The 13901-nt window shown below is 47.3% G+C and overlaps 2 protein-coding genes across 2 annotated transcripts; both read right to left on the bottom strand.

Annotated features, from left to right (window-relative positions):
* Window positions 1–3486: 3486 nt before the first annotated feature.
* Window positions 3487–7059, bottom strand: CFAP107 (cilia and flagella associated protein 107). Its single transcript, XM_054085450.1, is given in 7 exon segments — window positions 3487–3698; window positions 3701–3821; window positions 4661–4690; window positions 4692–4761; window positions 5563–5665; window positions 6440–6470; window positions 6910–7059. Coding segments are annotated over 7 exon segments (717 nt in total).
* LOC104060609 (arylacetamide deacetylase-like 4) lies at window positions 6975–13208 on the bottom strand. The gene is made up of 4 exons (XM_054085788.1): window positions 13010–13208; window positions 8910–9126; window positions 8649–8712; window positions 6975–7991 (listed from the first exon to the last, which is right to left on the bottom strand). The coding sequence occupies exons 1-4, from the start codon at window positions 13169–13171 to the stop codon at window positions 7217–7219; spliced, it is 1218 nt and encodes a 405-aa protein (XP_053941763.1). The 5' UTR covers window positions 13172–13208; the 3' UTR covers window positions 6975–7216.
* Window positions 13209–13901: the final 693 nt, after the last annotated feature.

Below are 13901 nucleotides of genomic sequence, written 5' to 3'. Positions count from 1 at the left end.
ATTTTTTCCTTCTTAGTGAACATTATTGCCCCAAAACAGCTTGTGTATTATTTATGTAACGATTTCCTTCTGGGTCATTGTTGAATAGAACTTAGGTCCTTCTGTACCCTGAGTGAATGACCCCATCATTGTGAGTGCAAAATTGTTCCCTTTCCACGTTGTATGGACAGAGTTCTCCTCCATGCTCACTGGCTTAGGAGCCACCTCGCAGTTACATAGAGGAAAATGGAATCCTACAGCAGTTCTTCAGTGTCCCAGACTGACTCCTTGGTGAAGTAATTCCGACAAACAGCCTTCTAGACTTAGAATCATGGAATCATAGAATGGTTTGGGTTGGAAGGGACCTCAAAGCCCATCCAGTTCCAATCTCTGCCATGGGCAGGGACACCTCCCACTGGGTCTGGTTGCTCCAAGGCCCATACAACCTGGCCTGGAACCCCTCCAGGGATGGGGCAGCCACCACTGCTCTGGGCAACCTGGGCCAGGGCCTCCACACCTTCACAGAAAAACATTTCATCCTAAGGTCTCATGTGCTTATTGGTTAATTGAGTGTTATTGAATCGGTGGGACTGTGTCCCTGCAGGATTCTCTCTGGCAGCGTTAACAGCTGTGTGACGCAGCACTTTGTTTCAGGTACTTGCTTTGTTTGATGAAAATCTTGATGGGAGCTGCAGTTCCTGCCAATGTGTAATCGTTTGACTATAAGAAAAGCCACTCTCTCTGGAAAGGATGGACTAAATATGAATTAATATTAATTAATATTAATGTTTTCCCTGAAGCATTCCAACCCCACGTGGCAATAAGATTCTTAACAGAGGTGAACTTCAAACCAAACCTGTTTAGACTGCTCAGATTTACAGGTGAAAAAAAGAGTATCAGTGGCAGGTTTTTCAGATGGTGCCTTTTAGGAGCTGATCGGTTCGGTTTAATGAACAGTGCAAAAATTTAAAGAAGGAAAAGGCCAGTTCCTAATGGCAATTTGATGTTTTCACCACCAAGGTGAAAAATACATGTTCAGATATAGAAGAAGCTCTGGCAGATTTGTGTGCCTTGTGTAAGTACCAGCAAAGAAAGGGGGTTTCTATTCTTATGGGAGTTTGGTGAGGCTGAATCGCAATCCCTGTACCCATATGCGCAGATAGGGACTGTCCAAAGAAATCAGTGCCTTGGAATGTGCAGATTTGGAGGACAGGACTTGGCAGCCATTGTGTCCCCGTTTGGTGGTGCTCACATTCTGAACACTGAAGTGGTTTTACCAGTTAAATGACTTGGATAACTCTTTTTAAGCACCTTCCAAGGAATATTTATAACTTTCTGACAGAGGCCTCCTGACCAATCAAACAACCTCTTGTCAGCAGCCTGTTCCTCTTCACCTGAAACCCTCCCATTTAGTCTCTGCGACCACCCTCCCTCCACAGCTGGCATCTGCAGTCCCCCGTTACTGCAGAACTTGCCAGTCGGAATCAGTGTTCCTTGCCTGAGCCCCAGCCCTGACTGCAGTTCTCAGTCTAAAGAATCTGTCTTCTTGTTTATGCAGCTCATCCGGGCTGACATTGGTCTCCTCCAGGGCAAAAAATCTGCTTGCTTTGAGAGACGTGCATCAATTCCAACTACCACCTTGTCTCTTTAATGGCATGGAAGTACAAATACGAAGCTGATTTCATGCAATCAAGGCTGTCTCAACATCTTCATAACAGAGAGTTAAATTCATAGAATCATAGAATAGTTTGGGCTGGAAGGGACCTTAAAGATCATCCAGTTCCAACCCCTCTGCCATGGGCAGGGACACCTCCCACTGGCTCAGGCTGCCCAAGGCCCATCCAACCTGGCCTGAAACACCTCCAGGGATGGGGCAGCCACCACTTTCTTGGACAACCTGGGCCAGGGCCTCACCACTCTCATGGTGAAGAAATTCTTCCTAATGTCCAGTCTAAATCTGCCCCTCTCAAGTTTATACCCACTCCTCCTCATCCCATCACCACAAGCCTTTGTAAACAGCCCCTCTCCAGCTTTCTTGTAGCTCCTTCAGGCACTGGAAGGTCACTATAAGGTCTCCTCAGAGCCTTCTCTTCTCCAGGCTGAACAAGCCTGAATCTGGTTTATGTACCACAGCGCTAACAGCTGGCTGCATTTCAGGGGCTATTTTCACCTATTTTGCTTTCAGTCTTTTCTAATTACCTTTGATCTCCCTTGGGCTTTGAAGCCAAAAACAAAAAAAAACCCCATATAATGTTTATCTAATTTTCAAGCTTCTTGCACCTCTAAAAGATTCCATGCTTTCTGATTTCTAAAAGATGCTGCTTTCTGATTCCTGCCCCAGCTGAGGGGCTCTGTACCCCGAACGTAGATAGTTTTGGATGGCTCAGGGCTTAGAAGAATCTCTTAGCCAATAGGTGCCACTGTTGCTCTGCACACACCTCTGAATTGCAAATGTTCTCCAGCTGAAAACCCAGCCTTGAAAAAGCAAATCTAAATCACATGGACTAAAATGTTACAGAGGTAAAACTCTGTACAGACCGTGACCAGAGTTTCATCCACGCCAAGATGAAGGTATACGCTTAGTCTTGTTCCTAAAAATAATTATATTATTGCTAATCTGGAGAAAAATTGATGAAAATATAAATATGCGTTGAATTAATTCCTCTTATGTATAATCTAAGCCTTTAACTTGCTACAAGCTTACTGTTGAGGCTCAGATCTGTAGCAGCCAAACCTTGCAGGTATCTCCTCTGGAGCAGATGTGATTGAGAAGCAGAAGTTGCCCATCAGGGCAAAAGAACTGTGGGGAGCTGTTGGCACTTTTGCCATAGGTCACTCACACACTGTCTCAGCCGAGTAAAGCATCGGGGTGGCGATCAAGCAGTATAAAGGTCGCCGACAGCTATTTCTGCTAGGTTTACTGTTTGTAATAGAAGGTCAGCTAATGTAGTTCACTTTGCAGCTTATCTACCATTAAATGGTGTTCAGCATGTGAAGCCAAGGGCAATCAAGGTCTGCGTGCTCACGGCATTGGGAGGAACCTTGGTTCACCTTGTCCTTCGCTGTGCAGCTGCTTCATATGTTTACTTTATTCTTGGGTGTGTCAGACAAATTAATGAATAGCACAAGGTTCTTTATCCTCTTTCTCTAAAGAAAGGTATAGCAAGCTGTGTAAAAATGAAAAAAACAACGAAGGACAAAGCAATTAAGAGATTCATATCCTTCAGGTTCAATCCCACTCTCTTTTTTTTTTGCCTCTTACTGCAATTACTCATTGACTAGAAACCAGCAGATGAAAATTTTGTTTTCTGTGGTTTAATATCTTCTGAAATATCCTCAGCCATCCGCAGGTCAGAATGTAATGCAGCAACATGTTCTAACTGGCTGACAACCCGTATCACCTCTGCCTGTATACCTAATTCTCTTTCCTGCCGCATGGAGCAGATCACCCTTACGTATAGGAACAACGAGCTATATTAAGCAGTACTTAAGATCATCCTAAGCAGTTTACACAGAGGCATCCCTGGCTTTTCTATCTCCCATCAGTTGGCTGATGGTGTGCAGGAATTTCTGACCTCCTTCATAGTCCAGTTTTCTACTAACACGCAGGGGAAGCTGTCCCTGCTCAGAAGCAGGGCCACGAGCTTCAGCTGCCAGTCTCAGCTGGCGAGTGGCTAAAGCGGAAATCAGGGTGTGTATGTAGGAAATGGTGTAGACTTTATCACTCCCGCTTCTTTCTTGTGCCTTTGTTCCATCAGCTGCTCACGAAGGCCATGCTTGGTGGGTGGTTCTGAGAGAGGAAATGATTCAAAGTTAGAAATTATAGAATTAAATATTCGATCCTGGTGTTCATACAATCATAGAATAGTTTGGGTTGGAAGGGATCTTAAAGATCATCCAGTTCCAACCCCCTACCATGGGCAGGGACACCTCCCACTGGCTCAGGCTGCCCAAGGCCCATCCAACCTGGCCTGGAACCCCTCCAGGGATGGGGCAGCCACAGCTTCCCTGGGCAACCTGGGCCAGTGTCTTACCACCCTCATGGTGAAGAAATTCTTCCTAATGTCCAGTCTAAATCTGTCCCTCTCCAGTTTATACCCGTTCCCCCTCATCCTATCCCCACAAGCCTTTACGAACAGCCCCTCTCCAGCTTTCCTGTAGCCCCTTCAGGCACTGGAAGGTCACTATAAGGTCTCCTCAGAGCCTTCTCTTCTCCAGGCTGAACAAGCCAAACTCTCTCAGCCTGTCCTTGTAGGGAAGGTGCTCCAGCCCTCAGATCATCCTTGTAGCCTCCTCTGGACCCATTCCAACAGCTCCACCTGCTTCTTAAATTGAGGATTCCAGAACTGGACACAGTATTCCAGATGAGGTCTCCCAAGAGAGGAACAGAGGGGCAGAATCCCCTCCCTCACACTGCTGGCCACGCTGCTTTGGATGCAGCCCAGGACACGGTTGGTTTCTGGGCTGCGAGTGCACATTGCTGGCTCCTGTCGAGCTTCTCCTCAACCAGCACCACAAGTCCTTCTCTGCAGGGCTGCTGTCAATCACATCATCCTCCACTGTGTACTGAAAACAGGCATTGCCCCAACCCAAGTGTAGGACCTTCCACTTGATGTTCTGACTCTGCAGTTGTCACAGGGAATGTGTGTACTATTTTGACATAAGACGAATGAGTATTTTATCTATTGTCATACTCTGATACTAAATTTTTAGCTGCTTGGTTCCTCATGATGGGTGAAGAAGTGCTGCGTTTGCAGGCCTTGGAATGAGCCATATGAGAACCTATGCTATTTGTCTATATACACAGCATCCCTGTGGCTTATTGTGCTTTTGAGTCAGCTGTACTACCAGTGGCATCACAGGATCTTGTCACTCTTACTTATAATTTAATCCCTGAAAAGAAGGGCATTTTCATTTCAATTAGAGTAAATTTCCAGTTAAATTAAGCAACTACATCTGTGTGTCATGAGATCTGATTAACCTGGTTTCAACACCTGCATCATGGATTTGCAGATGCATTTAAGAAGGCTGCAAATGAAAAGCTGATTGTATTGTGCTGCTTAAGTGTTTCACGGTGCACTAGCATTACAGATGCTTACTTCCAACTGCCCGTCGGGAGAGAATGCTAGGAATATTTGAGAGTGGAGAGGCAACTCAGAGGAAGGGATGTTCTAGCAGATGATACGTGTGCAAAAAGTGTTTCTGTGAAAGATCTGGTGCAGTTTAAGTGCAGTTCATTCTTGTGAATCAGAGTTTACTGATGAAAATAATCCTCTTTTACCAGCAAGCTTACATTATAGACCCAGGAATGTCCTGAAGACACAAACCCAGTTCTAGCTGGTAGTAACATGCTGATTTTCTTCATGTGCCCTGGTCACCCTCTGCGACAGAGACTGGGAAAGCACCAGTAGGAAAAGCAACTCACTTTAATCAAACAGGAGGGAGCGCTGGGTCCTGGCTACAGAGCTGCAGTGCTTTCTTTTTAGTTGTTTAACAATATAAAATATGATGTAAGTATTAGTTAAAGATGATCACTGTTTGGAATGTTGGCACACACAGCCCTACATTTGATATTTCCTTTACTTCCCTTTTTCCATCATGATTCTCCGTAGTGTTGGGTCTGGGAAGTAAAGGAAGTCTGCTCTGTATATGCTGCTGCCACTTTTCCCAGTGTCTTTTATAAACCAGAAAGATATACAACATCCCGTATAGCTAAGGCAATTTGATAACTAAAGAAGCTCTGTTCCAGTACTGCTTCCATCGTCTGCGCATTTAAAAAGCACTTATTGGGAGAGAAATCTACTCTGTGTACGTTTTCTCAGCTGGTATAATCAGCCATTGTAAAATAAACGTATTAGCAGAGTCAGGAGGATGCCCTAACAGCTCCAAAATTGAACCTAACTGGCCTGTTTCAATGAAGGTAAATGTCTACTGCTAAAATTTGCTCAGCTCTTCAGCAAGGCATGCAACCTACCGAGCAGCTCTGCTAGCGAAGACGCTCTTGTTTATACAAGCAAATGAAAACAATATCCAAATTATTAAAGATCCTTTGATGCAAGTAATAATTTTTAACTTATGAAAGGGATAATGAAGCCTCTCCTATAATGTTGGTATATATTATTAAGCTGTGTGTGTTATTGTTGTATAGTTGTTGTCAGTTGTTTAGCACTCTGAAGTGATTGCAACAACAAGCACTACAGCATTTTTAATTGGCTAATGTTAGGTCTGGTTAAACCACACAACGTGACTCATGCTCAGGCATTGCTTCTGTCCTGGCTTAGAGAGATCATTAACGAAATGAATCAATGTAGGCCAGGCAATATGGTTATCCTTCTCCCTTTTGTTTCTCTTCTGAGACAAGCCTGGATTCCAGCTTCTGAGTGCAGTAGTATTCTTCCTCCACAGCACTGGTTCTGACCCACTCTATTCCTGCTCTCACACTTCTTTCCTGACCTAACACTCTTCCCCTCTTCCAGTCGGTTTCCAAAGAGAATTTTATAGCAGAGTATTTGGGTTCAATCCTGTCCAACTTTTTGCGATGCAGTCATATTCCTTCATCAGCACTGCCCTCCCTGGTTGTTGGAACTGCCCCTAAGGTTGTGTGGGTGAAAGATTACTCACTATTTCACTACAAAAACTGTGGGTGGAAAGGGGCTCTACATCTACCCATCCATGTGCTGAGAAACATGGGTGATGGGTGGAATTCTTGCCCATAGAACCATTTGTGTTTGCTGTACCCACGGTGACTGTCGTTCCAGTAATCTCATTCTAAGCTGTGTGATATTTACTGCTAACCAAAACAGTGGCTCCTGACCCAGTGAAGTCAGTTGGTTTTTTTCTCTAATAGAGTTCAGAATCAGAGCACAGAGTAGGTCTCAAAACATCACGATACAGCTGCCGTACTCCCCTACACCAACACACCACACATACCTGTACGACACACAGTAGACCTTCGTAGACAGACACAACAAGAGGGACAAACCAGAATGTCCATTCAAGGTAATGTTCTTCTTTATTGACATCGCTAAAGATAAGGGCTTGCAGCATGGTACACGCTCGAATAAAGTCTGCATATTCCATGTTCCAGCTAACAGCTGGAATGAGGTTCTGATGAGCCTCGTTTATCGTTGTTAATGGCTGCCCTTGATTGACTATGCATCACCTGATATTAAATATCCTAAAAAGATATTTTCCTAGATTGAGGCATAAACAGACTCATGGAATCTAAAATGTTTACTTATAAGGTTTTCAGGAAGTTAACAATGCTGTCCAGTCCTCTTTTCCCAGATGGAAATGAGAAACCACAATAATCATATAGGCTTATGATTCCGTGAAATCCATCTTCAAGGTGGTACCAGGTCACTCGAACCCCGTTGTCCTCCAGTCTCTTCTTGTAAAGCAAGCCATCGTCCCTCAGCACATCATATTCGCATGTCAGGATGAAGGACTCGGGCAACTGGTGAACAACAGCATCTTCGGCCAACAGTGGGCACAGGTTGGGCTCACAGAATCTTTTCACGGTCTCATAAACTTCAGCTATAAAATCAGTGGGCCGAAGTGGCTTCACACCTCTGACCTTAAATTTTTCAGGGATATTATCTGGACTCACCCACTTCCTGTACTTCAGCCTCATATCAGGAGGAATATGAGAGCCCTCCAAAACCTCTTGCATATGCAACGCATGCCCGTTCAGGTACTGCAAAGCAAAGAAAGCAGCACGTTCTCGAAATAGGAGAGGGACTCCTCGATTTTGATGGTAGGATGGTAAATTGAAGTCCAGTGCCTGAAGGCCTGGGTAGATCAGGACCTGAGCACGCAGTCTGGGGAGGTTCGATTGACCTGCAAGGGTCTGGCTGACAGCGGCTGCCAAATTGCCCCCAGCACTGTCCCCACAGACAATTACACTGGCAGGATCCACCCCATAGTGCTCTGTGTTGTTCATAAAGTGTACAGTGACATCAAGGCAATCTTCATACGCAGCCGGATATTTGTGTTCAGGAGCTAAACGGTACCTAATGCACAGAAATAAAAAACAGAAGTAAAAGAAGAAAATGTCATTACTGTAATATTAATCAGGAAATGGCATCCTACGGTGTCTTCCAGCCCTGTCATTTTGGGGTGGTTTTCCTCCAGGTCAGGATATTCTCCTAAGGAGGTTTTCATCAGTCAGCGATTACGGATAAGCTGTAAATCATGTATTTAGTCACAAGGACTCAGTAGAGTAGGATGGTCTGATTAAGAGTCTGACCGAGACTGTGCATCTTAGTCATGCTGAAACCTCCTCGCGTGTTCTTGACGAGACAACTGATAATTTTATGCCTTTCCTTCCTATGTGTAAAATGGAAGTAATACAGTGTGATAGTTCTCTCTCTTTTTATAAATCACAGTAGTTTAAAGCATCTTATTACATGTTCTTGTGTTCAGCAGAAGGAAGACTTCTGCCTAAGGTTTTGATTGGCTTTTATAGATTTTCTCAGTGTGCCAAATACTCCCATTCGGATCTTTTCCGAGTATATCAGGGCATGAACAGTTAAGAATTGCGAAATCTCTGTTATCACTATTTGTGGACTTCACTGAATTCTATAGAAATTTCTCTGCGAACAAGAACGTCCCCCAAATCAGTGGCAGCAACAATCTCCAAACACCAGGACGGGGTGGGGTTCACTTACTGAACAGAGACAACTACCGATTCACTTTCTCTGGATAGGTAGCGGCAGACTTTTTCATATGTATCTGTAAAAGAAATATGTTCATTAGTGCTTTGCTATTGCCCTGATCTTTGAGACAGCAATGGAATGTTCATTCCAGAAAGGTATTTGCCTTCAGACTTCCTCCCAAATCACAGGCTGAAACCCCCACTTATTTCAATGTTATAAAAAGATGAGAATGTTCTTTCTACGTTACTATAATTCCTCCAGAAAATACCTTACCAAGACTTCCGAATACCCAGCCTCCTCCGTGAAAGAAGATGATACCTCTCCTTCGCCCGTCAGAATTAGCTTTAGGCTGATAAACCCTCACAGGTACTTTGTTAAACTGCAGGTCCTGGATAAAGAGCTTTGGGTCCAGCCCTAGTTTCCGTCCCTGTCGCACGTATCGGCCAAAAGTGATCTGACTGCAAAGTCCAGTCTTCTCCAAAATTCTTCCCTGTTAAAGATAAAAGAAATAAAGACTTCTTTAAAAGTCTTGAGTTAGCAACGTATAAAAAACTCTGCATCATGCATTAAACTGTGTTTCAGGGAAATTTGAAAGAAACACAGAGCTTTCAAAAAAGAAAGTGCTTATGTTGTAAAATATGAGTATGCTACAAGAAGATATAATAATAGCAGCACGAGGTGTTAGAATAACTACCATGGGTACTGTTCATAGAGGATGATTATGGCTATGGAGGAATCTCACAAGCACTCTAACTGGCTTCCAGTATTGATAGGAGAGCTCTTTCCAATAGGTTATGTGGTCCTTAGGTTTTGCCTTAATATACCCATGGAAAACAGTGAGGAAAAGTAACTCCACAGCTGGTTTTCTTGGTAGAAATACCAATGTCTTTGTCAATGACCTGGGTGAGGGGATCGAATGCACCCTAAGTAAGTTTGCGGATGACACCAAGCTGAGTGGAAGTGTCGATCTGCTGGAGGGTAAGGAGGCTCCAAAGGGATCTGAACAGGCTGGACGCTGCGCTGAGACCAATCACGCTGCGCATGAGGATCAACAAGGCCAAATGCCGGGTGCTGCACTTGGGGCACAACAACCCTATGCAGTGCTACAGACTGGGGGAAGAGTGGCTGGAGAGCTGCACGGAGGAGAAGGACCTGGGGGTAATGGTTGACAGCGACTGAACATGAGCCAGCAGAGTGCCCAGGTGGCCAAGAAGGCCAATGGCATCTTGGCTTGGATCAGAAATGGTGTGGCCAGCAGGTCCAAGGAGGTTATTCTCCCCCTGTACTCGGCACTGGGGGAGCTGGAGAACAAGTCTTATGAGGAGCGGCTGAGGGACCTGGGGGTGTTTAGCCTTGAGAAGAGGAGGCTGAGGGGAAACCTCATTGCTCTCTACAACTACGTGAAGGAGGTTGTAGAGAGAAGGGTGCTGGGCTCTTCTCCCAAGTGACTGAGGACAGGACAAGGGGGAATGGCCTCAAGCTGTGCCAGGGGAGGGTCAGGCTGGACATCAGAAAAAAATTTTTCACCTAAAGGGTCATTGGGCACTGGAACAGCTGCCCAGGGAGGTGGGGGATTCACCATCCCTGGAGGTGTTTAAAAGACAGGTAGACGAGGTGCTCAGGGACATGGTTTAGTGGCAGATGGGGATGGTTGGACTCGATGATCCAGGAGGTCTTTTCCAACCTAGTGATTCTGTGACTCCTAAGAATGTCAAAAATGCCAGGATAGAGTCAGAAAACACTGTTTGTTTTAAGTTTGCCTAGATCAGTTGTACCACAAAGAAGTTCTACCTTTTGTCATAACAGCTGGAATGGAAAGAATCAGACTGAAAAATCTAGGCTTCACATACAGCAATTTGACCTCTGTCATCTGCTAAAAATAAAGCTCTCTGATGCAGAAAAACAATCTTCCCAAGCTCTCGCATCTTACAGACTGTAAAAAGCCTACTTCCATTACTCAAAGCCAGTCTCGTTCTGATATCACCTCAGCAATATCATATGGGCCATCCAAATTGGCTGTCTTGGAGTACACATTAATTGTCAGTATTGCCCTGCACACCTTTGTGCTCATTCCTGTTTCATTTATACTTGATAACATCAATGAAATGCTGTATATAGAGACAGCAATAAAAGCTTTAATAGTTCCCCATTGCATAAACTAATATTCCTGAATTAGACCATAGAGCTCGTGAACTGGCAAACCGTAAGTGTTGGGGTTGTGTTGTGCAAGTCAGTGACTGCTTTTTATTTGCATAGTATTAAAAGATACAGCAAGTGACAGCGGAAGAGCTGAGGAGCTGTAATGCCGTTTACGCAACGCTGTCCCAGGGAGTCCAGGGATTAAGTAAAGCAGCCCTAACCGGATTCTGTACCATAAATGTCAGCCGAGCAGTGGAAGGGCTGTCGCGTTCCTTGGGCAAGGTGACTTCCCCGGAGCCTGAGGGCAGTTATCAGGCAGAAAATAGCTCAGCCGGGCATTCCAGGCTGAAATCAGCCCCGTTGTGTGGCAATCTCCCACTGTCAAGCTCCGGTGCGCCCCTGTGGGTTGTGGGATGGGCTCACCTGTGACCAGAGCATCCTCCCACTCCCCGCAGTGCTCTCGCTGTGGTGGGAGCTGTGAGCATCACCTTGGGGGTGTGGATCTTGCACTGGGATCCTGGCCTTGTGTTGGTGTCCAGCCAAGATCCTGGCTTTGGGTGGATGTCCAACCAGGATCTTGGCTTTGGGTGGATGTTCCACCAGGATCCTGGCTTTGGGTGGATGTCCAACCAGGATCCTGGCTTTGGGTGGATGTTCCACCAGGATCCTGGCTTTGGATGGATGTCCAGCTAGGACCCTGGCTTTTGTGGATATTCCAGAATCCTGGTTTTGTGTGGATGTTTCAGGATCCTGACTTTGTGTGGATCTTCTGCAAGGATCCTGGCTTTGTGTGGATCTTCCACCTGGATCCTCAGTTTGTGTGGATGTTCCAGGACCCTGGCTTTGTGTGGATGTTTAGCCAGGATCCTGGGTTTGTGTGGATGTTCCACCAGGATTCTGGCTTGGTGTGGATGTTCAGAATCCTCACTTTCTGTGGATGTCCAGCCAGGATGCTCAGTTTGTATTAATGTTCCAGGATCCTGGCTGTGTGTGGATCTTCCACCAGGATCCTCGGGGTGTGTGGAGGGCCAGCCAGGATCCTGGCTTAGTATGGCTTTTCTAGGATGCTGGCTGTGTTGATGTCCAGCTAGGACCCTGCCTTTTTGTGGATTTTCCAGGACCCTGTCTGAGTGCAGATATTCCAGAATCCTGGGGTTTTGTAGACAATCAGCCAGAATCCTGGCTTTGTGTGGATATTCTGCAGGGATCCTGGGTTTGTGTGGTTCTTCCAGGATCCTGTCTTTTGTGGGTCTTCCACCAGGATCCTGGGGTTGTGTGGATATGCCACCAGGATCCTAGCTTGCGTGGATGTTCAGGATCCTGGCTTTGTGTGGATTTTCTATGAGGATCCTGGCTTCGTGTGGATATTCCAGAATTCTGGCTTTGTGTGGATTTTCTGTGGGAATTCTGGCTTTGTGTGGCTATTCCAGAATCCTGGGTTTGTGTGGATCTTCCAGGATCCTGTCTTTTGTGGATGTTCCACCAGGATCCTGACTGTGTGTGGATATCCAGCCAGGCTCCTGGCTTTGTGTGGATCTTCTGTTGGGATTCTGGCTTTGTGTGGATATCCAGCCAGGATCCTGGCTTTGTGTGGATATCCAGCCAGGATCCTGGCTTTGTGTGGATATTCCAGAATCCTGGCTTTGTGTGGATTTTCTGCGGGGATTCTGTCTTTGTGTGGATATTCCAGAATCCTGGCTTTGTGTGGATCTTCTATGAGGATCCTGGCTTCGTGTGGATGTTCCACCAGGATCCTCTCTTTTGTGGATGTTCCACCAGGCTCCTGGCTTTGTGTGGATATCCAGCCAGGATCCTGGCTTTGTGTGGATATTCCAGAATCCTGGCTTTGTGTGGATTTTCTGCGGGGATTCTGTCTTTGTGTGGATACCCAGCCAGGCTCCTGGCTTGGTGTGGATTTCCAGCCAGGATGCTCAGTTTCTATGGACGTTCCACGATCCTGGCTTTGTGAGGATGTCCCCCAGAACCCTGGGCTGCTGTGGATGTTCCCGGACCCCACCTTTCTGGGGATGTTCCCCCAGGACCCTGAGCTTGGGTGGCTCTTCCACGACCCCACCTTTGCGCGGCTCTTCCCTCGGACCCCGTTTGGCTCCGAGGCGGCCGTTTCGCCGCACCGCTCGGGTCCCTCCCCGCCGCGGGGGGTCCCCGGGCAGCCAACCCCGCCCCCACCCGCCCCCTCCTGTCCCCCCACATCCCCCCTCGGGGCAGCGACTCACCAGCGCGGCGGTGCCCAGCAGGACGGCGAGCACCAGGCGCAGCTTGCCGGGCTGGTTAACGCCGGGCGGGATGTCGTAGCTGGGCAGCAGGAGGAGCGCGGCCAGCGCCGCCAGCGCCGCCAGGGGCACGAGCAGCAGCAGCAGGGCGGGCAGCGCCGCCATCGCCCCCCCCGGCCGTTGTGACACCGGCGACACGGGGCGGGACCGGGCAGCGACGGCCTCTGCCAGCTGGGAGCGGGACCGGGGGGGCGGCAGCGACCGAGCGGCGCCGAGAGGGGGGCGCTGAGGGGCTGAGGGGCGCTGAGGGGCTGAGGGGCGCTGAGGGGCGCAGAGGAGCTGAGGGGCCACCGCAGCTCCCTGAGGAAAAGTGGGGTTCTGCAGCTGTTCTTCAGTGTCCCAGGTTGGAAACTGGGGTTCTGCAGCTGTGCTTCAGTATTGCAGATTGGAAACTGGGGTTCTGCAGCTGTTCTTCAGTGTCCCAGATTGGAAACTGGGGTTCTGCAGCTGTTCTTCAGTGTCCCAGATTGGAAACTGGGGTTCTGCTGCTGTTCTTCAGTGTCCCAGGTTGAGTTCTTTGTGAAGGAATTGTCCAGAGAAGAGCAACGAAGCTGGTGGAGGGGCTGGAGAACAAGTCTTATGAGGAGCGGCTGAGGGACCTGGGGGTGTTCAGCCTGGAGAAGAGGAGGCTGAGGGGAGACCTTATTGCTCTCTACAACTACCTGAAAGGAGGTTGCAGAGAGAAGAGAGCTGGGCTCTTCTCCCAAGTGACTGAGGACAGGACAAGGGGGAACGGCCTCAAGCCGACAAGGGGAGGGCCAGACTGAATATCAGAAAGAAATTTTTCCCCTAAAGGGTCATGGGGCACTGGAACAGCTGCCCAGGGAGGTGGGGG

The sequence above is a fragment of the Cuculus canorus genome, chromosome 21, assembly GCF_017976375.1.
Source record: "Cuculus canorus isolate bCucCan1 chromosome 21, bCucCan1.pri, whole genome shotgun sequence".
Taxonomy (NCBI): Eukaryota; Metazoa; Chordata; class Aves; order Cuculiformes; family Cuculidae; genus Cuculus; species Cuculus canorus.
The sequence above is the reverse complement of the archived record's forward strand: the minus strand, read 5'-3'. Positions and strand labels throughout refer to the sequence as shown.